The sequence below is a fragment of the Bos indicus genome, chromosome 27 (assembly GCF_029378745.1).
Source record: "Bos indicus isolate NIAB-ARS_2022 breed Sahiwal x Tharparkar chromosome 27, NIAB-ARS_B.indTharparkar_mat_pri_1.0, whole genome shotgun sequence".
Lineage (NCBI taxonomy): Eukaryota > Metazoa > Chordata > Mammalia > Artiodactyla > Bovidae > Bos > Bos indicus.
The window spans coordinates 15,093,521-15,119,309 of NC_091786.1; the positions used below are offsets into that span (position 1 = coordinate 15,093,521).

The 25,789-nt window shown below is 42.0% G+C and overlaps 1 protein-coding gene across 1 annotated transcript; it reads right to left on the minus strand.

Moving 5' to 3' along the window:
* Window positions 1-499: 499 nt before the first annotated feature.
* CASP3 (caspase 3) lies at window positions 500-25,628 on the minus strand. Its single transcript, XM_070781708.1, has 7 exons — window positions 25,540-25,628; window positions 11,005-11,073; window positions 9,456-9,580; window positions 5,083-5,211; window positions 4,595-4,770; window positions 4,131-4,251; window positions 500-2,840 (listed from the first exon to the last, which is right to left on the minus strand). The coding sequence occupies exons 2-7, from the start codon at window positions 11,061-11,063 to the stop codon at window positions 2,617-2,619; spliced, it is 834 nt and encodes a 277-aa protein (XP_070637809.1). The 5' UTR covers window positions 11,064-11,073; window positions 25,540-25,628; the 3' UTR covers window positions 500-2,616.
* Between the last annotated feature and the right edge of the window lie 161 nt (window positions 25,629-25,789).

The following is a 25,789-nucleotide window of genomic DNA, read 5'->3' on the forward strand; positions in this document are numbered from 1 at the left end:
AAATGCAAACCACTCAAGTTTTCACTTACATTCCTTTGTTAAGTATGTAAAATAAAGAGGAAAATTCTTCCCTTCTTATAACACCTCTCCCAGAGCTGACCATTGGGGAACATCAGTGTTTTATTCCTCCCCCATTAGCCCCGTTAACAATTTATGGGTGGAAATGATTAATTTCAGCGATAGCCTTTATACTCTGCTACTCCCCATTCCTCAAAGCAAGGAAACAAACAAAAATGTGGTCATATTTAGGGGCTGTGGTTTGTGAGAACTTAGTATCCTTCCTGGCATCATGTAATTTTAGAAAATAGGGCCTTCTGAGAGGGCCCTAGAGGGAACAGGAAGGCTCCTTTACCCTATTTGGTAATTTACCACCATCTCAAAGTGTTTGATTAAACGCCACATCATCGTTGGTCCTCCCAAATCAAGCTCTTGGTTAAGAATATATTTTAACTTCAATTAGCAGCACATCAGAACAGTAACAGAAACTTGAACGCACTGGTCATTTTAAATTAAAATTTGTATTTGGAAATAGAAATGCATAATAACAAACTTTTTACAAAATTGTCACATAGGAACATACCTTCTGATACCATAGCATGCTTCATTTACTCAGAAAAAGTTACAGACACAATCAAAACAAAGAGCTTTCATTTATAAATGTGAGCGCCTTTGTTTAGCACAAGAAAGCTCACGGGAACCAGTGGGTTACAGAGATGCAGAAGGTTCAGCGCCTCCTGAGCAACCAGGCCCAGAGCCTCCCCCGTCTGTGTCCCATCTCTGGCCTTCAGTTTCCCTGGGCACCAAAGGAGGAAAGACTGGATGACTGCTAAAGTCCTGGGCACCCTGGTTCTTTCATTTCAGAGAAAAGTACACGATCATAACTGTATCATTCTTCCTTGATTGTAAACATCAACAGAATAAAAGTTAACATGCGTGAAAATTTTACTGCTAAGAGTGCTATGATTTTTTTTTTCCATCTTCTGCAAAGGATGGATGAGGGTCCAGACCATTAGGCCACACTCACTGCTTATACTGGAAAATGAGGAAATGCTAATGAAATTGCTTTTACGGGCTGACATTCAGGGATGGCAGAAAGGGACGTTCTGGAATGAGTACAGGACTTGTTCTTTGGGAGAACTGTAGCTCCTGGACAAAGTTCAGTGGTCACACTTGGGCACATCCATGCCCACGCACAGCAAAGGTGATTGAGACCTTGTTAACCATGAAGGGGAAAGAGAAACCTTAGTGTTTTCCCCAAACACTCAGAGCCTCTTGTAAGCCATATTTAGGTATGTAAGCATTAATTTACACAATTCCTGATAAGCTGAAAACTGTAGACCTCCTCCCCCCAAGCGTCAAGTAAGAAGTAGACTGATATTTAGTGGTAGTGATATCAAGTCTATTTTATAAAATGGGCTATCTGCAGAAAGGCGGATAAGAATTCGCTTTAACATCCAATTAACAGCCATCATTTGAAATAAAACAAAAATTAGAGGGCTAGGATTTTTATGATTACTCTTACCCTCTTTGGAAAATTTCCATTTCAGAAGTTTAATTTGATTCACTTTGTTGGAGCTTCTTGCCTTGGGAGCATCTTCCACACACACCCGTAGCTGTGAAGAATCTAGCCCGCATTCTTTTTCCTGAAGCCATAATCTATGGCTCTGACCCCACCACACAGAGGCTGCGCAGTGTCCCTGGTCAGGCTCAAACCATCTTCTAATTACGGAGTGCCCAACTGACTGACTGACTGTTTCTTCCTTATACCTCACTGTATTTAAGTTGTGTTTTAGTGTGTCCCTATAGAATTTCTTCAGTTCACGCTCTTATCAGTGTGATTGAAGTCTGAGGTTTTGACAGAAGAGCCCTTTAGATATTCTGCAGGTATGCGAGGCCCGGCAGCTGGTGGAAGAGTTGCATTTCAGCACCTTATTGTCCTCAACCCGTCTCCCTTTATATTGCTGCATTTACCCTCAAGGGTCAATTTAGTTTTCTCACACCTTCCCAAGTAAAACATTTAGTTCTTTTTCAGTGCTAAAACATGATTTTTTTAAACAACAAAGACATGCTCAGCACAAACATCACAAAACCATGAGCTCAAATAGGTGATGTAAAAATACCATTGTCTTAAGATCAAGGTCTTCAGGTCTTAGACCACATGTATGGACCACCAAGTTCTAGGATACATCATTCCATATCGTCATTGCTGTTGTTTGACAAAAACCATAACATGTTCCCTGATACAGTGGCATACCCACATCACTGAAATACACTACTGCAGTGTTTAACTTTTTCCCTCATTGCTTGCAAATGTGTAGCATAGCATCGGCACTAAATCTTGGTAATTAAGAGAAGTGCTAATTTACAGTCATTTTCTTCTCATAATGATTTCCACAATCCATTTTTATTTCATCTTCGTTAAACTCAGTCTCAACTACCCAATTGTGTTTGAGGTAGCTGCACAGTAGTTCTATGGCTAGGAAGGCGGCTTGTTTCAAAGTTATCACCTGGGTCATTAGGTTAGATTTAGAGGTAAGAGGAAAATATAGTACCAGTTACACCATTTGCTCACTTGGCATACAAGTTAAAATCAAAAATCATCCATGTCTTCAGTGATTAGAAATACAGTTCTTTTGTGAGCATAGACATAATACAAGGAATCTGTTTCTTTGCATGAAAAGCAGAATCGGTAGAAAAGGACTCATATTCTATTGCTACCTTTCGGTTAACCCGAGTAAGAATGTGCATGAGCTCGAGCCTGTGAGCGTACTTTTTCAGCATCTCACAAAGAACCTGGATGAACCAGGATCCGTTCTTTGCATTTCGCCAGGAAAAGTAACCTATAGGGCAAAACATAACCAAAATATCACAGATAGTTGATGTCAGCTGATTTAATCAATTGTGACATATTCACGAAGGTAAAAACAACATAAACATGCATAGGTATTATTAGCCATAAAAGAAAAATAGACCATAACTTCGGTTCCAGGGGAAAACAAAACAAAAACCAAGCAGGTGTTGTCTATATACCTCTGCTTTTGACAAGGAAAACAATTGCAGGCTAACTGCACCACTGAGTGAGAATTCTACTTCCTGGGCTTCCCTTCTAATAGGGAAGAACCGGTTTATAGGCAGAAAATGCAAAAGCAAAGAAATAAAAAAGGATCATTGTAAGTAGCGTGGTGTTGCAGTGAGATGATTGGCTCATCCAACAACCTGCTTATGTACGCACATACATTTGAGGGTCTTAAATTTGTCTACGGGGCATCAGAATAGAGTATAATGAACACATTATAGCATATTCAAAAGTCCAAAAGGGGAAATAGTGTATTTATCATTCTTTTCCCAGATAAACTAGTGGATTCATTGCTGTGTTTTTGGCCACGCTGAGTGGCTTGGGGGACCTAATTCCTGGACCGGGGAGTGGAACCCAGGTCCACAGTAGTGACAGCACCAAGTCTTAACCACTGGACTACAGGGAAGTCCCTGGATCCATTGCTTTTAATCTGAACTGGAAAGATGCCTGGAGGTTAAAATAAATCATATCGACTATATTTAAAAATGTAATACTGTTTACACTTGCCCAGTATTTCCTAACCTTCCAAACACACCCTGAGTTAACTGTACGCGTAAACAAGTACATGATCAATATATATTAATTTTTATGATGACAAGCACACACGCACGTAACGTGTAATACAACCACAGACAAAGTGGAGGTTGATAACCTAGCCATAAATCATTTTTAACCTTATTTTCTCTCGTTCCACTCTACCCACTCATATGCTATTCACGTTTATCCTTTCAGTTTCCTAGCTCCCAACGAATTCCCGGAAAACACACCTCTCTCCTATTTCAGGAAGTGGGCGAAGCTCTGACTTGGCCTGAATTATAATATGGATTCCATGTGGTATCAAGTTCATGAATGACACTGTGTAAGTGTGCTTTCTTACATGGGCACATTTTCTAGCCAAACTGGGCTAAAGACAACTTTTTGAGACTTCTCTGTGGTTAGGGTATCCTAAAATAAGACACAATGGCTTTTTATGGATATCAAAATCCCTATAGCCTTTGGAACACACTCTTCAGTGTTTAAAATCTGCCTATTTCAGTATTTGTAAGTTTCTTACCAGGTGCTGTAGAATATGCGTACAAGAAGTCTGCCTCAACTGGTATTTTCTGACAGGCCATGTCATCCTCAGCACCACTGTCTGTCTCAATACCACAGTCCAGTTCTGTGCCTCGGCAGGCCTAGAGGTTAGAAAATAAACACCTATTTAAAAATTAGAAAAAAAGAAAAGAAACTTTTATTGGGGGAAAAAATGTATGTACATGCATAAATGCATAACTTATTCCCAAGAAATGCAAAGGCTCTGTAAAAACTGATGTGAATTATTCAGAACCATTTTGCTAGAAGTCTAAAAATTAAAATTTATGCTATGTCTCCTAAGTGGTGGTTTAAATAAATAAAAAAGTAGCAATAGTTTAGTAGCTTCAAGGAAGAAAAAAATTAAAAATCCTTTGGATAATCCACAATGAAGTAAATTAATCCCTAAAGAAGCCTCAATAACCAAATCGATCTGTTATCTATTACCTGAATAATGAAAAGTTTGGGTTTTCCAGTCAGACTTCTGCAATAGTCCCCTCTGAAGAAACTTGCTAATTTTTTCAAATTGACGGGTCCATTGGTTCCAAAAATGATTCCTTCTTCACCATGGCTTAGAAGCACACAAATAAAACTGCTCCTTTTGCTATGGTCTTCTTTAGAAACTGGAAAAACATTTACAGACAAAAAAACCAATGCAATTTTATTCAACAATTTCATATGTACTGTATGGGAGTAAGATGAAGAAATCTGAGAACCGAACAAAGAGATGGTGTAAACCCAGCTTGGGGCAGCGCAACACATCTCAGACTACTCTGGGGAGTCGGTATGAATAACTTGTTTTACTTACATAAAGTGTGCAGAGTAGGACTGTGTACAGTTTAGTTCCACAGTTCTCATGCTTTACTTTCATACAGGTTATAGCTAGACTGTATTTACATTGGACAATGAAGGTCATTCTTTTCATTATTTCTTACCGTTGCTCATTAATTCCAACATTTCTTTACATGTAAGATCATTTTTAATCCTGACTTCGTATTTCAAGTTCATGAATGTTTCCCTGAGGTTTGCTGCATCCACGTCTGTACCAGATCGACAGGCCATGCCTTGAACAGAAAGTTACTTTTAATTGCATGAAAAAAAAAAGATAAACTGCTTTGAAATGAACTATTCAGGGATCCACACAATCCACAAGAAACTCTTCCTTTCAAATGCTAAGAAAATTCAATATTCTGACAGTGGTGACACTAAGTCTCTTATTTCTTCGCATACAAGACACTTCATGATATAATCTGCTATCTGTGTTACAGTCACAAAGATGTTTTTCACAGCTGCTTAGACAGTGATAAACAAATGACTTAAATGCCTAAAAAGAGAGGTTTGGTTAAATAAATTACAATTCATTTATAATACGGGATCCTATGTTGCCACTGAAATTTTGTAGACAAAATTTTGCCATAGGAAAATGGTCACTGTTATTAAAATAAAAAAAATGGTCACTGTTATTAAAATAAAAAAAAGAGTAGAAAATAAAAGGATCCTACTTTTAAGAAAAAATTATACACACACACATAAACATTGACAAACATACACATCACCATACACAGACATATGTATCAACACATACCTCACACACTCAGAGGAACTATTTCTTTGATTCTAAGTTTTCAACAATTCTAAGATACATCATTAGTTTCATCATATCTTTTCGAGGGAAACAAAAAAACCCCCACAAACCACTAGGCCACATTAACACTGTTCAAAAGCCTCTAAGCCTTCCGACCACCATGAAACCATGATCACGACTGGCTTCATTTGCAGAGGTGTGGGACCCACAGCACAGAAGAGTCCAGGAGAACTCGAACAAGGCTCTGCAGCTGCTGTGTGGCCTGTACCCAGTAGTCCTGGGCTTTCCTCACCCCTTAAAGTGCCTTCCACATGCATGTATGGACTGACTGAACAATGCCCTCAGACTTAAAAATCTAAAGTGTTAGGCGTAGTAGGGGGAAGGTACCCATGCTTTTGAACTGTGGTGTTGGAGAAGACTCTTGAGAGTCCCTTGGACTGCAAGGAGATCCAACCAGTCCATTCTGAAGGAGATCAGCCCTGGGATTTCTTTGGAAGGAATGATGCTAAAGCTGAAACTCCAGTACTTTGGCCACCTCATGTGAAGAGTTGACTCACTGGAAAATACTGATGCTGGGAGAGATTGGTGGCAGGAGGAGAAGGGGACGACAGAAGATGAGATGGCTGGATGGCATCACTGACTCGATGGACGTGAGTCTGAGTGAACTCCGGGAGTTCGTGATGGACAGGGAGGCCTGGCGTGCTGCGATTCATGGGGTCGCAAAGAGTCGGACACAACTGAGCAACTGAACTGAACTGAACACATATGAATAAAAAAAAAACAAAAACTAGATGTTTCCAGCTCCAAATTATTGTTGATTGTCTCTGGTGTGATTATGAATGATTTAAATTTGTTTCTTTTGCTAATCTGTAATTTCTGAAACTTATCGCCATATATTATTTTTACAAAATTAGAAGTAAGCTCATCAAGGTTTTGACATCGGAAAAGGGAACACCGTGCACTTGTGTGACAAAGCAATTAAATTCTGGCCCTGGTGTGTGAGCCACTTAATAGTTGAACAGAAGACACCAGGCTGTCAGAGATGGGTTTGAGAACCCGACCTTCACATTTCAAAGCAGAAAAGGAGCTCACTGTAAAGGTTAAGTCAGACTATGGGCCAAGGTATTTTGGGGAGAGAGTAGAACAACATGCCCCACCCCCTTTAAAGGTAAGTAAGTACTCAGGCTGTTGTTTAGTTGTGTTGTGATCCCATGGACTGTAACCTGCCAGGCTTCCCTGTCCATGGGATTCTCCAGGCAAGAATACCAGAGTGGGTTGCCATTTCCTTCTCCAGGGCATCTCTCTGACGCAGGGATCAAACCCATGTCTCCTGCATTGGCAGGTGGATTAACTACTACTGAGCTGCCTGGGAAACTTGGGCTGTAATGTACACACGATAAACATAACTAACAATGCTGTATGTTATACATGAAAATTGTTGAGAGAGTAAATCCTAAAAGTTCTTATCACAAGGAAAAAGGCTTTTTTCTATTTCTTTAGTTTTATATCTATACGAGATGATGGCTGTTCGCTAAGCTTATTATGGTCATCGTTTCATGATGCATGGAAGTCCCGTCATGCCACACACCTTAAATTTATGCAGTGCTGTGTGTCAATTACATCTCAGTAAAACTGGAAGAAGAAAACAAAACCCCAATAAGTTCAACAACGTAGAATTCTATGGGAAGAGGGCATTATAATTAGCAACGCGAGGCAGAATACCTAAGGTTGAAGGTGGTCTCTCAACTTAGAGCCAAAAGCAGTACAAACGGGCTAGTTTTATTTTTTTATTTTTTTATTTTTTTTTTATTTTTTTTTTTTTCGGGCTAGTTTTAGACACTCATTTTCAACTATGCTTTCCTCATTCCTTATAATGAATCTAACACCCAATCCTGCTTATCTTTCCAGTGTAATTTCGCTTTTTTCCCTTTTCACCAGCATTATGATAGATAGCCTCCTAAAGTGAATCAGGAGATTCTAATTTCTTTAATTAAAATTCTAATATGATTAATATGCCAATTCAGAGTTAATCACGGTACCAATTTAAAAGTGAAAAAATGAAGGAACAGCCAAAGTGTTGATTTATATGGTAAATTATGCAAGTCAAATGAACACTCTATTTCAGGAATGGGATATTATATAATCATTACAATAGCAGATATGAAAATTATACAACACAAAAAACACTTATATTACATTAAATGGAATAAGCAGGATACAATATGGCTTACATGTTATGGATAAAATTTAACTTTGCAAGAAACTGTTAAGGAAAAATTATAAGTAATATGGTAGGATGTTAATTAGCTTTTTTAGGATCATGAGGGATTTTATTTTTCATATACTATTAAAAAAAAAAGAAAAAAACATCTGAAATATGTTATTAGATTCAAGCCAGACATGTACAGGGACTGAGACGTGGATCTGGCGATCAGGCTATTGTGACCCTAAGAGCAATTTCTATAGAGTGGTCGAGGTGATGGGAAGAAGAGGCCAAGTTTAGAACATCCGTTGTCAAGACTTAGGGAAGGAGACAAAAATCAGATCAAAGCTTAGGGGGCAGCAGGATTAAAAAAGATAAGGTCTCTTTAAGGTGGGGAGTCTGTCTTCTTTTCAGGGGAAGAAGACAAGTCAACGGAACAAACGAAGGCCCAGGAGGTGAAGTGATACAGAGGTGGATTCCCAGCTCGGGCTAGTGTCGGGCACGCTAAGGCCGAGAGGTCCAGCTACTAAATCGTCTGTGGGACTCCTCTGTGCAAGGGCTTTTCACCTTTCGGTAACTAATGGCGGTTACTTTTCATGGTTGCTAGAAGAATTAAATAAGATTTCTGTGAGGTGCCTCGTGCAGTTCCTGGAAAGGAAAAATACTTCTCCTTACTGTCTGGTGAGATCCTTCCATTGACATGAAAGAGGGAGCAGGAAGATAAAGCAAGGGTTGCACAGAAGTCAGGCCTGGGACTTCCCTGGTGGACTGCTGCTGCTAAGTCGCTTCAGTCATATTCGACTCTGTGCAACCCCACAGACAGCAGGCCACCAGGCTCCTCTGTCCCTGGGATTCTCCAGGCAAGAATCCTGGAGTAGGTTGCCATTTCCTTCTCTAATGCATGCTTGCATGCTAAGTCGCTTCAGTGGTGTCCAACTCTGTGTGACCCTAGGGACAGCAGCCCTCCAGGCTCCTCTGTCCACGGAATTCTCTAGGCAAGAATACTGGAGTGGGCTGCCATTTCCTTCACCCCCTGCCGCCTCCCCGGTGGTCTAGTGGCTAAGAATCTGCTTGCTGGTGCAGGGCACACGGGTTCAATCCCTGGTTGGAAAGATCCCACATGTCACGGGGCAGCTAAGCCCCGGGGGCTGTAACTACTGAAGCCCGCAGGCTCTACAGCCTGTGCACTGCAACCAGAGAGTAGCCCCCGCTAGTCGCAACCAGAGAAAGCCCTAATGCTGCAATGAAGACACAGCACAGCCAAAAAGGAAAATAGAGAGAAGTCAGGGCAGAAGAGGTCGACATACAGATAGAAGAGGGAGAGATCTTGATCATACAAAGAAAGTTTAAGAGTTCCTGTTGAATTGAAGGACTCGTAGGATCCTGGCTCTGTTTTTACTTCATGGCTATTCTATGTCATTAGTTTACTAACTAATAACATGAATGCTGTTTTTGTATACTATACCAAATATAAACGGTACAAATACTTGTAAAGGTTTAAAAACTGTCACGACACATACCAGTATTTTCGTGGAAGTTCTTATTATTGATTATTATACATAAACCCATTTCAGGATAATCCATTTTGTAACTCTCTTCCAAGGATATTCCAGAGTCCATTGATTTGCTTCCATGTAAGATCTTTCTGTTTGGAAATCAGACAACGGTTTACGAAGAGAGAAGTGACCAATACTACTATTCGCATGAACACAAACTTCTCTAACACATAAGAACAGTTGACATTTGTTGAATATAATGTGCCAGGTTGTATGCAACAGGCTTCTCCTCCCTAAAATTTCACAAAAACCCACTTCACAGATAAGGAAGTGATTACTATGAGGCTAACAGTTATGCAGACACTGTGTAAGACACAAGACTGAAAGCATCTGTTGAACTACAGGGTTCACGCTTTTAATTTCTATATTGTTTTCCTTTACATTTTATTAAAATTTCATTAAATACATGTTATACTTAGCCACTTCATCCAGCTGGTGGAAGTGGCCCAGGACAGTATGTATATAAATGGGGGTGGCTATTTTTCAATAAAACTTGATCAGAACAGTCTACAAGCCTGACCCCTGACCTGGCCAGGAATCAGGAAACAACAACCAAACACTGATACCTATTGTTCACGTATCCCATACACTCAGCCTAGGAGTATTTCACATTATATGCAATTTAAAAAAAAATTGTTGGAAAAAGACTAAAGTAGTAAATTATATTCTGTATGATAGGAAAAGGTAGGGAATGTGTAAATCACTTTAAAAGGGTTTTTAAAAAGACAAAAGAAAAACACCAATCTTACCTCCAAGATGAGATTGCATTTCAATAGTTTAATTTTTAGGCAAATTCTTTTGCTAAACAAATACTGCAAAAATCTTTATTAGTAATCTAGTAATAGCTCTGCTATAACAGTACTGTTTAGTACTAAAATTAATTTATAATTCCCTAGGTGGTCCAGAATGATAATACTATACCTCAGAAAGAAACTTTTAGAATTAAATGTACCACAAGAGATCCCAGAGGGATAATAACAGACATGGATTAAATTAAGAGTGTTTTGAGTTTTATCTTTTCCCTTTCTCCATCTATTGAAGTATTAATAAGCAGAATATTCCAAAAAGGAAGACTGGGAAGGAAACAAAAAAGGGGGAAAGATAATCTATAAGCAGGCAATTATTCCCCAGACTGAGAACTTGCATTTTACCTTAGCCTTAAAACTCATCAACAGGAGGCCAAAAAACACCCCAAAACACAAACCTCTTATCCTGCAGAGATTCAAGAAGGTGCATCTGCCTCTCCTGGGTCATCCGACTACCAGGGAGGGGTCTCCAACCACAGGTCAGGCCCCCTCCAACTTCCCCATATTCTACCTAAGTTTTATTTTAAGGAGATTCAGAGAGGATAATTTAACATGTGTACAGTCACACAGCTGTCACATGTGGTAAGAAGTCATCTGGGCCTCTCCGGTTTGAAAGCCCCAATTCTTTCTGCTTCCTCCGAGTTTGCTGTATCATACTACACACACCCACCCTCCTTGCTGGTATGAGATTCCTTTTAAATACTCACGTCTCTGAAGTTTTAATGGATTTTGAATCCACTGAATTTTCAGTGTTCTCCATGGACATTTTTTATTTACTAGAATAGAAAGAAAATAGATGTTAATCAAAATCAGTCATTCTAAGATCACAGCATTATACTAATTATGCCAATGATTATTTCTCTAAATAAATGTGCTATATGGACATTTTCACATTAGCAGTACCATCACTCCCCCAGCTTCACCCCTGTCGTGCAAGGCTTTTTTGAGTCAAACCTGAGAACAACAATCTTTTATTAAAGTGCACACAATGTAGCCCTTTTCTCTCTTTCCATTTTAATTGAGTTATGAAATGCACGCAGAGCACAGATAAGTGTGCAGCCTGATACAGTTTTACATTTGGCTGCTCCCCTAGATCAAGATACAGATTGCAGCTTCTTTCTACTTCAACAGATCCCATCATTGGTTAAGAACTGTCTTCCAGCTCAACACAGTTAAAAACAAAACCTGAAAACTTCCCATAGCAATGGTATACCTCACATAACACAATTTTATGATGCTTAGATTCCCAAGAGATTCAGTGCCAGAAGTTCCAAACCTCCACAAAACCTTTACTCTTAAACTAGACACGAGAACCCCACTTTCTCATTTAAGGTGGTCAACTGGCTTGAGGAAACCTGCAAGTAAAAACTACAGTTCCTGTTTCCATTCTTCCATCTGGTAATTCTGTTTACCTTCCACAGTGAATGAGTCCTTCTAGTCAAAGCGGCTACCACGTACTGAGCATTTATTACACAGCAGGTACTGTGTGAGGCATCTTATATCTTCCCAACAACCCAAAAAGTCAGGAAACCCAGCCCTTAGTGATGAAATGACTTTGTCCGCAGCCACAGAGCTAATGATGTTGGTCTTCTTCTTCCCTCTCCCCCTGGCTGCCTTGGAAGAAGCCAGTCCCTCGCTATTTGTCTGGAGTTTTGCCAGGTCTTCTCTGGTTTTCCAAAAGCAAAAGGTACTTCCTATGACCATCAGTCTGCCTCCCTAAATAAAGAATATAGAAAAACAGGGACAACAACCTTTCTCAAGCCTCTAGAAGCCCTGCCTATCTCAAAACTCCAATCTAAACAGAACTTTTAACTTTACTCTTATGCTAAAATCAGAAATCTTAAAAGAATACACACCCCATCAACAGGACTCCCTCCTAGGGATGGAGTCTAGGATGAGAGTTGAACAGTGGATATAGGTAATTAAGAGTCTGGAACTCTGAGAGAGATCAAGGCTGGAGTCATACTGGGGCACTCTGACAATGAAAGGGTTACTAGACGAAGTACAGCCAGCAAGAGACTCAAGAGAGGTACAAGAAATGGGAGGACATTAGGTAACTGGGGTGTACCAAAGTATGCAGAAGTCTTTCAATGAGCATTTGATCATTACAAATCTCACTAAAAGTTCAGTTCAGATGAGGACAGAAGACCATTAGCTTAGGCAAGAAAGTTATGGGGCGAGCAGAGGTTGTCAGGAAAAACTGTCCAGGACTTAGATATAGGCAAAAGAAACGACTGGATATTATTTTCAGGTTCAGTTCAGTTGCTCAGTCGTGTCCGACTCTTTGCGACCCCATGAACCGCAGCACACCAGGCCTCCCTGTCCATCACCAACTCCCGGAGTTCACTCAAACTCATGTCCATCGAGTCGTTGATGCCATCCAGCCATCTCATCCTCTGTCGTCCCCTTCTCCTCCTGCCCCCAATCCCTCCCAGCATCAGTCTTTTCCAATGAGCCAACTCTTCGCATGTGGTGGCCAAAGTACTGGAGTTTCAGCTTTAGCATCATTCCCTCCAAAGAAATCCCAGGGCTGATTTCCTTCAGAATGGACTGGGTGGATCTCCTTGCAGTCCAAGGGACTCTCAAGAGTCTTCTCCAAGACCACAGTTCAAAAGCATCAATTCTTTGGTGCTCAGCCTTCTTCACAGTCCAACTCTCACATCCATACATGACCACTGGAAAAACCATAGCTTTGACTAGACAGGCCTTTGTTGGCAAAGTAATGTCTCTGCTTTTGAATATGCTATCTAGGTTGGTCATAACTTTCCTTCCAAGGAGTAACCGTCTTTTAATTTCATGGCTGCAGTCACCATCTGCAGTGATTTTGGAGCCCCCAAAAAATAAAGTCTGACACTGTTTCCACTGTTTCCCCGTCTATTTCCCATGAAGTGATGGGACCAGATGCCATGATCTTTGTTTTCTGAATGTTGAGCTTTAAGCCAGCTTTTTCACTCTCCTCTTTCACTTTCATCAAGAGGCTTTTTAGTTCCTCTTCACTTTCTGCCATAAGGGGGTGTCATCTGCATATCTGAGGTTATTGATAGTTCTCCTGGCAATCTTGATTCCAGCTTGTGTTTCTTCCAGTCCAGCGTTTCTCATGATGTACTCTGCATATAAGTTAAATAAGCAGGGTGACAGTATACAGCCTTGATGTACTCCTTTTCTTATTACCCCCTGGTAACCATAAGTTTCATTTTCTGCATCTCTGTAACTCCATCTCTGTTTTGTAGATAAGTTCATTTGTACAGGGTGTCCTCTTTTGCCTGACCCCCTGACTAGGCTATTTTACAACTTATAGGAAGTTAAGCCACAGGAAAGGGAAGCCATGCAAATGACTCTTATTGACAGCAGTGAAAATAAATTTTGTCTTGAAATGATGTAACTAATTTGCAACTTGCAGAAAAGATGACCCTCTCAAATAACACTTTACTGTCCTATAGGATATTAACCAGTTTCCCTTCTACTAACAAATTCATTTCATTGTATCCAACCATTTACATCTGTGTTTGTTGTTTAAAGTCTCCTTTGAACTGGTCTTATCCTACTAGTTCTATTATCAGTTAATTGAATAAGACATTTGACATGTATTTTATATTTACACAGCATCCAAGTTTTATACCTTTTGAAAATTCTACTTTAAAAGGATCAATGTTGCTGCAGTGGGTTGAGGAGGCAATGGGAAAAGAAAAAATGAATAAACATAACATGAGTAAATCAACATAGTTTTACTGTGAAGGGGCAAGAAGAGGGGATGATGGCCGAAGTGGGACCAGGAGTAGAGGACACTTCTCGTTTGCCTTGGTTTTAAAGATGAGCCATCTAAGGCATGCTTTTATGCTGATGAGAATCATCCATAAAAAGTGAGAAATTAATAAGGCAAGAGGAGAAAAAGAACAAAGTTCTTGAAGGTAAGAACAAGAACACCTATGACAATCCTGGACAGCATATTAAAAAGCAGAGACATCACTTTGCTGACAAAGGTCCATCTAGTCAAAGCTATTATTTCCAGTAGTCATGTATGGATGTGAGAGTTGGACTATAAAGAAAGCTGAGCGCCAAAGAATTAATGCTTTTGAACTGTGGTGTTGGAGAAGACTCTTGAGAGCCCCTTGGACTGCAAGGAGATCCAACCAGTCCATCCTAAAGGAGACCAGTCCTAAATAGTCTTTGAAAGGACTGATGCTGAGGCTGAAGCTCTAATCCTTTAGCCACCTGATGCAAAAAGCCGACTCATTGGAAAACTCTTTCCCGATGCTGGGAAAGATTGAAGGCAGGAGGAGAAGGGGACGACAGAGGATGAGATGGTTGGATGGCATCACTGACTTGATGGACATGAGTTTGAGCAAACTCTGGGAGATAGTGAAGGACAGGGATGCCTGGTGTGCTGCAGTCCATGGGGTCACAAAGAGTTGGACATGACGTGGCGACTAAACAATAAGAACAGGTGAGGGCTCATCCACTGTCGTGCAAGGAAGACAAACTATGTGGCACAAAGTATGAAGGCTGGTAACCTGAGTGCAAGGAGGATGAGGCACTCCTCGTACGATCACATCCACTTGCTCTCTCGTTAGAAAACTGAGAGAAAAATCCCCAAATGTCTAACTATCCCTTCATGTGTACTTATCCATGCATTTTACCATGTAATACAAAAACTAACCATGCATACATCTAGCACAACTGTATGAGACAGGCGTTCCCAGACATGAGTGGAAGGGACACAAGTTGGTATTACCTCCTGAGAACATGTGGACAACATGTCTCGCCATGTCTCAGTAGAAGCCTTAAAGTGTGCTCTAGGAGACTTACACTGCTAAGAATGGAGCCTAAGGAAGCAAACATTTCCAGCTCAACACAGTTTAAAACAAAACCTCTCGCTGGCCCTACTTCCTCTAGTAACCCTACTCTAGAGATTAGGGAGAGGAGAGAAAGGGAAGGATATGCATTACTCATCAAAATATTGAGAATTTGGACAGAGAAACAGTGAAGTCACGATGTAGCCAATACACTGGTTATATAACATCTTTACCTTTTAACCTGTTTATTTAACAGTAACTATCTCTGGGTGATGGGATTACTGGCAACTTAATTACTCTTCAATATTTTTGTATATTTTTCTGTAACATCTGCATTTTTTAAAAGTTAGGAAATAGTAACACAGATTATTTTATAAAATAATATCTTTTAACAGTGGTGGACTGTACCAACCAGTACATGTCCCTGGGATTCTCCAAGCAAGAACACTGGAGTGGGTTGCCATTTCCTTCTCCAATGCATGAAAGTGAAAAGTGAAAGGGAAGTCGCTCTGTCGTGTCCGACTCTTCGTGACCCCATGGACTACAGCCTACCAGGCTCCTCCATCCATGGGATTTTCCAGGCAAGAGTACTGGAGTGGGGTGCCACTGCCTTCTCCGAGTACAGTGCTAGCCAATTTCAACTCTCAGCCCTGTTTCAAAAGCAATAATAAGGGTATGTTGCTAGTATGAAAATCCCATGGACAGAGAAGCCTGGGAGGCTACAGTCCAAAAGGTTCACAAAGGGCTGAGCATGACTGAGCAGCTGAACATGCAAAAACACGCACTCTTCTGAAAGCAACAACGCTTCCTTGACTGCTGTGGACCACATCCCAGTCTGTCTTTTTCTTTTTCTCCCATACGTACAATAAACACGTATTATTAGGTACAGAGAAATCTCAAACTTCCTCGAACCAGAAATACGGAGGCCAACTTGCCTCAGTGCATGTCAAAATAATTATCTACCCATGGTTGAAAAATAAAGTTCTGGTTAATCTGATTAATTGAGAGAACAGTACACGGTAGCTAATAAGTGTGGAAACGTAGGCAGATATATAACAAATGGCTTATTGATATTATATTGTAATCCATGATAGAACAGTATTATCTATATTTCAAGACTTTCCAGCTAGCCTGTAGAAAATCTGGAGTGAAAACACAGTGGAATGGGAAAACAAGACTTAATAAAGATCATTTCTGAAGGGGATCCCAGAGCTCCTGCCAGCGTCTTTCTGGCTCCAGGGTTTTCCCTCAAACTGGCCCTCTGAATAAGTTTGCCAAGTGTGGGGTATACTGTATGCGTTCAGGAACCCCTAAATGCTGCTACATTCCATCAGTGATCAAGGCCTTAAGGTCTTTAGCAAATACTTCTGCAAAGAGCGCAGTGATTATTGGACTGAAACACTAGCTTCTAACAATTTTTTATTTCTTGCCATCAATAAAGCTCTGGGATAAAGCAATTCTATCCTTGTGACTGGTAATAGGAGGTTTAGATTTACATAGCGGCCAGCCTTCCAGAGTTTTAAAATACAGTTGTCTCTTGAACAACTGGGGTTTGAATGGGACAGGTCCACTTACACGTGGATTTTTTAAAATAGCAAATCTACAGCATTACACCATCCAAGGTTGGCTGACATCCACAGACAAGGAACTGTGGATACGAAGTGCCTGCTATAAATTATACACTCAGATTTTCAACTGTGGGGAGGGTCCCCTCTGTTGTTCAAGGGTCAACTGTGTTTGGCTTCTTGGTTCACACCATGGTTAAGATTTCATCTAAATATAAAGTGACTTTCAAGTAATAACTTCCTTTTCATACATTTAATCAACATTCTTTAACCAAATCATTTTTCAAAGTTAAAAAATTTCAGCTAGATTATCCTTAATATAAGTAACTGTAATTAATAATTTCCAAAATTAGACATCAGAGACAATTTTGTTTCAATAAGGAATTTGATGGCTGAAAGAAAAAAAAAAACACCTGAATTCTTTTAGAATAGGATTTTTCTATTTGATAAGGATTTCTCAGGAACAAATACTATAATGTATTATTTTGTTCCCTTTATTATTCATAGACTATTGAAAATTTATATAATGGTAAGTAAAACCCTCACTACATCAGACATTTGCTTTCTGCCTGTCACTATCTGCTTTTCCCACATGAAAGCATCTAATCCACACTCTTGGGAGCAGCGCTTTGGTTTCTGCAGAACCAAAAGGGTTAAGCTCAGCATGATCTCATCTCCATTAGCGAATGCCTGGCTGAATATAAGTTATTCTAGGTGTGGTGATCTCATCTCAGAAGGATAAAAAACATTGTCCCCCAAGGGGGAAAAGTGGCCTGCATGATGACAAGGAATTTCAGTTCTTAGAACACTGTCATCTGACAAAACATAAATAGGAAAAACACACAAAAATAGATTGCAGCATAGCAATGGATTTAACACGAACTGCTTCTTACTGTACTGAGTATATAATTCTTCCCATCAGTTCAGGGTGCTCATGGTAAATTTCTGAACACATTTTGGGTCCCAGGGAAGTTCTAAGGTAGACCAGTTGCTATTAGGTGGCAGCCTGGAACCTGACTCTTATAATCAAGTCTCTGAATTCCTAGATCCAGTTGACACTTGCCAATGAAGCTATAATAGGCAGATGATTCGAAAGCTAAAGGTCCTTCCAACGATGCTTTGAGGCAGAGTGATTTCCATTTTTCATAGTTCAGCTGATTGAGGCTCACAGCAGATAAGTAACTTAGGACTCTGCCCTAACTAGGATCTGTCAGCTTCCCTCACTTCTCCATGACTTACTACTACCTATGAGGAGTAATGCTATCACTAATTTCAAGGAAGGAAGCAAATCTATAACCTACAAATATTGAGACAGAAAGCATAAATAACATATAGGAACTGACTGCAGGGACAATGAAATAGTATGAAGTACACTTTCTCTAATTCATGAAGAAAACAGGAATGATGGTTATGGTGTTTTGGGGGCCACTGGGTAATTTACTTCTAAAAGTAAAATTACAAAATATGAATAACTTTCATATTAAGTAAGCATCGAGCAGTTTTTTCTATATCTCTGCTTGTCTCTAAAGAAAAGGTGAAGCCTTTTTGCTATGATTTCTGGGGGGATTATTCAGTCCTTCTTCAGTATCTGTGGAGGATTCGTTCCAGGATACCCACCTCCCCTTCATTCCCCACCCCACCCTTGCCACCCCCTACCAAAATCTACATATGCTCATGTCCCTTCATGTACAATGGTGCAGGAGAACTGGCGTTCCATATATAGTTACAGATCCTGCAGACAAGATAGGTGGCCGGTTCTTTGGCCAAGGAACTTGAAAAACATTGGGATTACATTTATTACCAACTAGAGAGGACAAATGCTGAAAGACTGATGCTGAAGCTAAAACTCCAATACTTTGGCCACCTGATGCAAAGGACTGACTCATTTGAAAAGACCTGATGCTGGGAAAGACTGAAGGCAGGAGGAGAAGGGGACAACAGAAGATGAGATGGTTAGATGGCATCACAGACTCAATGGATATGAATTTGTCTAAACTCCGGGAGTTGGTGATGGACAGGGAGGCCTGGCATCCTGCAGTCCATGGGGTCGCAAAGAGTCGGACCACGACTGAGCAACTGAACTGAACTGAGAGAGGACAAAAATCTCAAAAGCAGTTATGTTTCTAGATTTGGTAAGTGAAAGAGAAACAAGATTTTCTTTTTTTCACAATAGTTTGGATAAGTGGAGATTTCCGCTGTGATGCCCTAGAGCTTTTACTGAAATAATTTCCTAACTGGTCCCTGCATTTCTTTGGGAAGAATCACCAAATTGGATACTGTCATTTGGCCTGGTGAAGTCAGATGGTTAATATTTATTTTGTAATAAAGGAAGAATGTCACACATGGCAAGTAAAGTTAAATACAGAAGAAACTTAGTTCCGTTGCACCACACAAACAAAACCATTCTTTCCTTTTCTCTGGCAAGGCCCATACCACCAGGCAGACAGACAGGAGGGCTCCCCACTACTTGAAGCCACAAGCCAGAATGGACACAATGCTTACTGAGTGCCAAGGGCCTGCGTCCCCTCACCTGATGCCCTGTCCTAAGATGGTATCCCTGACGGGGCAGAAGAAGAAACGGGGAGGAGGAGCCAAGATGGCGGAGGAGTAGGACAGGGAGAACACTTTCTCCCCCACGAATTCATCAAAAGAGCATTTAAACGTCAAGTAAATTCCACAAAACAACTTCTGAATGCCGGCAGAGGACATCAGGCACCCAGAAAAGCAATCCAACTCTTCGAAAGGAGGTAGGAAAAAATATAAAAGACATCTTGAGAAAGAAAAATGGAACTGGAGGAATCAACCTACCTGATTTCAGGCTCTACTACAAAGCCACAGTTATCAAGACAGTATGGTACTGGCACAAAGACAGAAATATAGATCAATGGAACAAAATAGAAAGCCCAGAGATAAATCCATGCACATATGGACACCTTATCTTTGACAAAGGAGGCAAGAATATACAGTGGATTAAAGACAATCTCTTTAACAAGTGGTGCTGGGAAATCTGGTCAACCACTTGTAAAAGAATGAAACTAGAACACTTTCTAACACCATATACAAAAATAAACTCAAAATGGATTAAAGATCTCAACATAAGACCAGAAACTATAAAACTCCTAGAGGAGAACATAGGCAAAACACTCTCTGACATACATCACAGCAGGATCCTCTATGACCCACCTCCCAGAATATTGGAAATAAAAGCAAAAATAAACAAATGGGACCTAATTAAACTTAAAAGCTTCTGCACATCAAAGGAAACTATTAGCAAGGTGAAAAGACAGCCTTCAGAATGGGAGAAAATAATAGCAAATGAGGCAACCGACAAACAACTAATCTCAAAAATATACAAGCAACTCCTACAGCTCAACTCCAGAAAAATAAATGACCCAATCAAAAAATGGGCCAAAGATCTAAATAGACATTTCTCCAAAGAAGACATACAGATGGCTAACAAACACTTGAAAAGATGCTCAACATCACTCATTATCAGAGAAATGCAAATCAAAACCACTATGAGGTACCATTTCACACCAGTCAGAATGGCTGCAATCCAAAAGTCTACAAATAATAAATGCTGGAGAGGGTGTGGAGAAAAGGGAACCCTCTTACACTGTTGGTGGGAATGCAAACTAGTACAGCCACTATGGAGAACAGTGTGGAGATTCCTTAAAAAACTGGAAATAGAACTGCCTTATGATCCAGCAATCCCACTGCTGGGCATACACACTGAGGAAACCAGAAGGGAAAGAGACACGTGTACCCCAATGTTCATCGCAGCACTGTTTATAATAGCCAGGACATGGAAGCAACCTAGATGTCCATCAGCAGATGAATGGATAAGAAAGCTGTGGTACATATACACAATGGAGTATTACTCAGCCATTAAAAAGAATACATTTGAATCAGTTCTAATGAGGTGGATGAAACTGGAGCCTATTATACAGAGTGAAGTCAGCCAGAAGGAAAAACATAAATACAGTATACTAACGCATATATATGGAATTTAGAAAGATGGTAACGATAACCCTGTATACGAGACAGCAAAAGAGACACTGATGTATAGAACAGTCTTATGGACTCTGTGGGAGAGGGAGAGGGTGGGAAGATTTGGGAGAATGGCATTGAAACATGTGAAATGTCATGTATGAAACGAGATGCCAGTCCAGGTTCAGTGCACGATGCTGGATGCTTGGGGCTGGTGCGCTGGGACGGCCCAGGGGGATGGTATGGGGAGGGGGGAGGGAGGAGGGTTCAGGAAGGGGAGCATGTGTATACCTGAAATTTAAAAATGTTTAAAAAAAAAAAAAGAAAAAAAAAAATCTGTAGAACAGAGAATTTTTAGGATATTGAAACTGTTCCATGTGATACTGTATGAGTGCATATATGTCACTGTGCATTTTTGTAAATCCATAAAATGTACAACATGCAGAGTGAACACTAAAAATAAACTGTAGATTCTGGATAAAAAAAAAAAAAAAAAGTCAGAAAAAAAAAAAAAAAAAGAAGAAGAAACAGGAAGTCCTTGCCAACCTAAGTATTTATGAAATAAACCTAGAATGAAGGCTCTGGGATGCCTTTTATAAAAATTACAGATAACCTCTAAGACCTCCTCCCTCCCACTGAGAATCATTCCTCTGTAGAAACAATTCAGTTTTACAACCACCTGCCAGAGAAGGTCTGAAACTGCGAAAAGCCAGGGTCAGTAGTGTTCATTCATTTGCGCTGGAACAACTGACTGAACACCAACTGTGTGGAGGGGTCATAAACCCTGAGTGTTTGAAGTAATGGAGAATAAGATCTATCCCTGTTTGTGATCTGCCCCGAAGCTCACTATATTCAAAAGTGGCTCAACAAGACAGGTGCTGATGTACAGTACAAAAGAGATAACTTTATCATGTGCGCATGCTCAGCTGTGTCTGACTCTTTGCGACTCTGTGGACTGTAGCCAGTCAGGCTCCTCTGTCCATGGGATTGTCCAGGCAAGAATACTGCAGTGGGCTGCCATTTCCTCCTCCAGGGAACTAACCTGTATCTCCTCCTCCTGACTCAGGGAACTAACCTGTATCTCCTGCATTGGGAAGTGGATCCTTTACCACTGAGCCACCAGGGGAACTTTATCTTACTACTCTAATGCAAATACTCTAAAAGCAATTTGAAGAACAAAATAGGTGGAGAATTAATAACATTACATAGAGATTTACAGAGCATTGTCACAGACATTATCTCATTTTATCCTCATAATAACCCTCCAAGGTATGTATATTAACTGCTGCCTGATTTATGGATGAAGTAGGAAAGTGTTGCCTTTGGGAAGTGGCCTCAGGTTCTATGACAGCCAAGTCCCTATCCCCCTCCATTTTATTTGGATTTGTTACAAGTGTACACAACAGTAGCTAACAGTCTAAGTACTCTACATCTTGTAGATCCAAACACCAGTGGTTCCATTTTTGAGGCAGAGCCTAAAGAACTCATACTAGGCACCAGAACTGACCTAATGCCATTACAGAAAGACCGGGTTTTTAGCATCAGAAGGGGCTGAAGCAGTAGGAGGTTGTGTTAAATTAGGTGTGAAAGCAAAACAGTGAAGAAGCATTGTAATTGCCTCTATCAGACGTCAGTCTCTTAAAATCAATTATAATTGCCTCTATCAGATTGCAGTCTCTTAAAATGCAAGAAGGCTGCTGCTGCTGCTGCTACTACGTCGCTTCAGTCGTGTCCGACTCTGTGCGACCCCAGAGACGGCAGCCCACCAGGCTCCCCCGTACCTGGGATTCTCCAGGCAAGAACACTGGAGTGGGTTGCCATCTCCTTCTCCAATGCATGAAAGTGAAAAGTGAAAGTGAAGTCGCTCAGTCATGTCCAACTCTTAGCGACCCCATCGACTGCAGCCCACCAGGCTCCTCTGTCCATGGGATTTTCCAGGCAAGAGTACTGCAAGGAGGCTAGGCTTCTTTTTTCAGGATTGTGAAAGATATAATGTTTCTCTTCTTTCTTACTGGGAACAGGTTTTATTGCTACACTCCAACTAACTGTTCATTCCTTCATTCATTAAAACACATTTTAACCTTCAAAAGCCTTCACTGCAAAAGAGCAAAGCAAAACCAAAGCTCAAACAGCAGGTTGGGGTAGGGATGGTTTAAGTTTTTACATTTCATTCTTAGAGATCACATAACTCTAACATATTCAAAGTGGCAGAGTGAATTTTGACACAGGCAGGTCTATGCAGCTTGCTTAGCACTATCCTGCATACACACACTATTAGAGCAACTCCTGTATTTCACCTCTACCATCCCTTTCTAGTATGCATCATTTAATCATAATTTGCTAAGTAACAGTAAAGCGTCTGCCTGCAACGCGGGAGACCCGGGTTCGATTCCTGGGTTGGGAAGATCCCCTGGAGAAAGAAATGGCAATCCACTCCAGCACTCTTGCCTGGAAAATCCCATGGACCGAGGAGCCTGATAGGCTACAATCCATGGGGTTGCAAAGAGTCAGACACGACTGAGCGACTTCACTCAACCTTAAAATACATTTATTTTTTTTCTAGATAGGGCATAATTATTTAAAAAAAAAAAAAAAAAAAGACATGATATTGTAGTATTAGCATTCATTTGTACCAGGCCCTGGATATGAAGAAAGACAAGGAACAAGATAACAAGCCAGAATTCCGTGTGGAATTTGCTTAGGAGCTAATAGAGGAGAATGTAAAAAGCAGCTGCAAAGGATATGACTCTTTCCTCTCAGGACCAGGCGGATGCGAAAGGAATACAGAATAGATAAGACTTAACCTTGAAGTGTTGAATCAGAACATAAACATCAATAGGAGTTTCTCAAGGAAAGGTGTGGTGATGGAAGAGAGAGGGAATGCAAGACTGTTCGAGGAAGAGAATAGTTGCTGTTGAGATCAGCATGGCTGTGCAGAATGTGACAAATAAGGCAGCAGAGTGGACCAAGGAGCCAACCTGTGCTTGACTTGTTAACTGTTAAGGGACTGGGTTTATCCTTCGGGCAAAGGAACAGCTTTCTGGATTTTTATTCTGTAAGATTCTAGATTTTTATTCTGTAAGATTCCTCAGTGGCTGGAGAGGGGCAGAGGACACAGACATAATGGAGGCCAATGAGGAGGCTCCTATAGCCAGGTGAGCGCTTGCTGCTGCTGCTGCTGCTAAGTCCGACTCTGCGACCCCATAGACGGCAGCCCACCAGGCTCCCCTGTCCCTGGGATTCTCCAGGCAAGAATACTGGAGTGGGTTGCCATTTCCTTCTCCAATGCATGAAAGTGAAAAGTGAAAGTGAAGTCGCTCAGTCATGTCCAACTCTTAGCGATCCCATGGACTGCAGCCCACCAGGCTCCTCCGTCCGTGGGATTTTCCAGGCAAGAGTACTGGAGTGGGGTGCCATTGCCTTCTCCGAGGTGAGCGCTTAGGGTGGCTTGAATCTGAGATGGAGAGAAAAGGCCAAATCCAGTGGATTTCAGGAGGTCTAAGAGGCTTGGCCGCTAACTGGAGGAGTCGGGAGAGTTAGCTGAGAAGGTTGGTTCCTAGTTTTTTGGCATGGGAGCCACATACTGAGAACTGGCAAAGAGGCTGCTGCCTTGGGAAGTAAGGTTTGACAGCAGACCCACTGGACACAAGAGTGACTAAGGAACTCTTACTCCACTTGGGCTGAGGGGATTTCACATAGGCTTCCTTAAGTGATTCAGACGTCTAAAGAGCCTGCGATGCAGGAGATCTGGGAATTTCACAGCCTAAGGGATTTGGGCCAGGAAAAATAGTCATCAGCACGAGCTAGGATTCATGCAAGCCTTCACGTCTGAAAATGAACAGGAGTTTAATACTTGAAACTGGGACTTCCCAGGTGGCTAAGTGGTAAAGAATCCGCCTGCCAATGCAGGAGAGGCAGGTTCCATCCCTAGGTCGGGAAGATCCCTTGGAGGAGGAAATGGCAACCCACTCCAGTATTCTTGCCTGGAGAATCCCCTAGATCGAGGAGCCTGGCGGGCTATACAGTCCATGGGGTCGCAAAGAGTTGGACACAACTGAGCTACTGACCACGCAAGCACTTGAAATCAACTCTTTGAAAAGCAGAGTCACACCATCTCAACCTGAAAAAAAAATCTAGACAAAAGCAGCAGAGACCAAACCCTCGCCAGAAACGGGAGGATAAGCCCCGAGGGCCAAAGCCTCGGAAACAGCGCCAGCCAGGCTCCTGCCCTCAGGCCATCTCCTCTCCGCGCTCTGCTTCCTCACCACCTTTCTATTCAAATTTCAGCCTGCGATTTCCTCTGCCTCCCTCTCCCGAATCCCACCTCTACCACTCGGCCTCGGCGCTCCCGCCTGGCCTCCCCGCGCCTCTCCTCCCCCAGCTCAGCCACCCGGGTCACGCCTCCTGCTACCAGGCTTCAGCGTTCCGACCAAGTCTCCCGACCCTCCCCCTCCACCCCCATTCTCGGCCAGGCCACCTGTCTGTCCCCCGGGCTCGGGGTCTACGGCCAGGTCTTCGCTCCCCAGCCTCCCGCTGTCCGGCCGGTCTCCCGCCACCCCCCGATCCAGCCTCTAGATCCTCGGCTCATTTTCAGTCCCCCGGGGCTCGGCTCCTGCAGCCGGATCACCGTCCCCCGGCCCGGCCTCCAGTCTCCCGCCCCAGCCCCACGTCTCTGCATCTGCGGGCTTCAGCGCTCGTTCCCGCCCTCGCTGTCGGGGCAAAACAAAGGATCCGCCGCCGGATCGTGCCTGCATCCTGTCTCCTCCTCGGGGTAGCTGCAGGCCGGTGCAGGTCCCCTGGGCAGGCGCTGGGCTTGGGGGCAGGGGGTGGTGGTGGAGGGAACCAGCCCAGGACTGACGGCGCGACAGCGAGGGACCTGGAACACGTCACTCACCGTTCAGCTACGACGCTGCAGCTCTGCTGGACTCCACTCCTGGTCTGCTTCCGCCGTAGCCGCGCTAGGAGCTGACCCTCAGAGCAGGCCCCGCCCCTGGCCCCGCCCATCGCCCGCCCCTCTGCTTTGAGGGTTCAGTTCAGCCCCGACGCGTCCGTCAGACCCCGACTCGCCCCTCCCCGTGCCCCGCCCGCCCTTGAACCCCGCCCCCTCAAGGCCCCGCCCAGCCCGGAACCCCGCCCCTCACAGA

Excerpts from the sequence above, each read along its gene's own strand:
- CASP3 (XM_070781708.1), bottom strand. The coding sequence starts at position 11,063 with ATGTCCATGGAGAACACTGAAAATTCAGTGGATTCAAAATCCATTAAA. Across the intron at positions 4,252-4,594 it reads CCAAACTTTTCATTATTCAG|GCCTGCCGAGGCACAGAACT; the intron begins GTAATAGATAAC and ends TCTAACCTCTAG. Across the intron at positions 2,841-4,130 it reads CGCATATTCTACAGCACCTG|GTTACTTTTCCTGGCGAAAT; the intron begins GTAAGAAACTTA and ends TTTGCCCTATAG.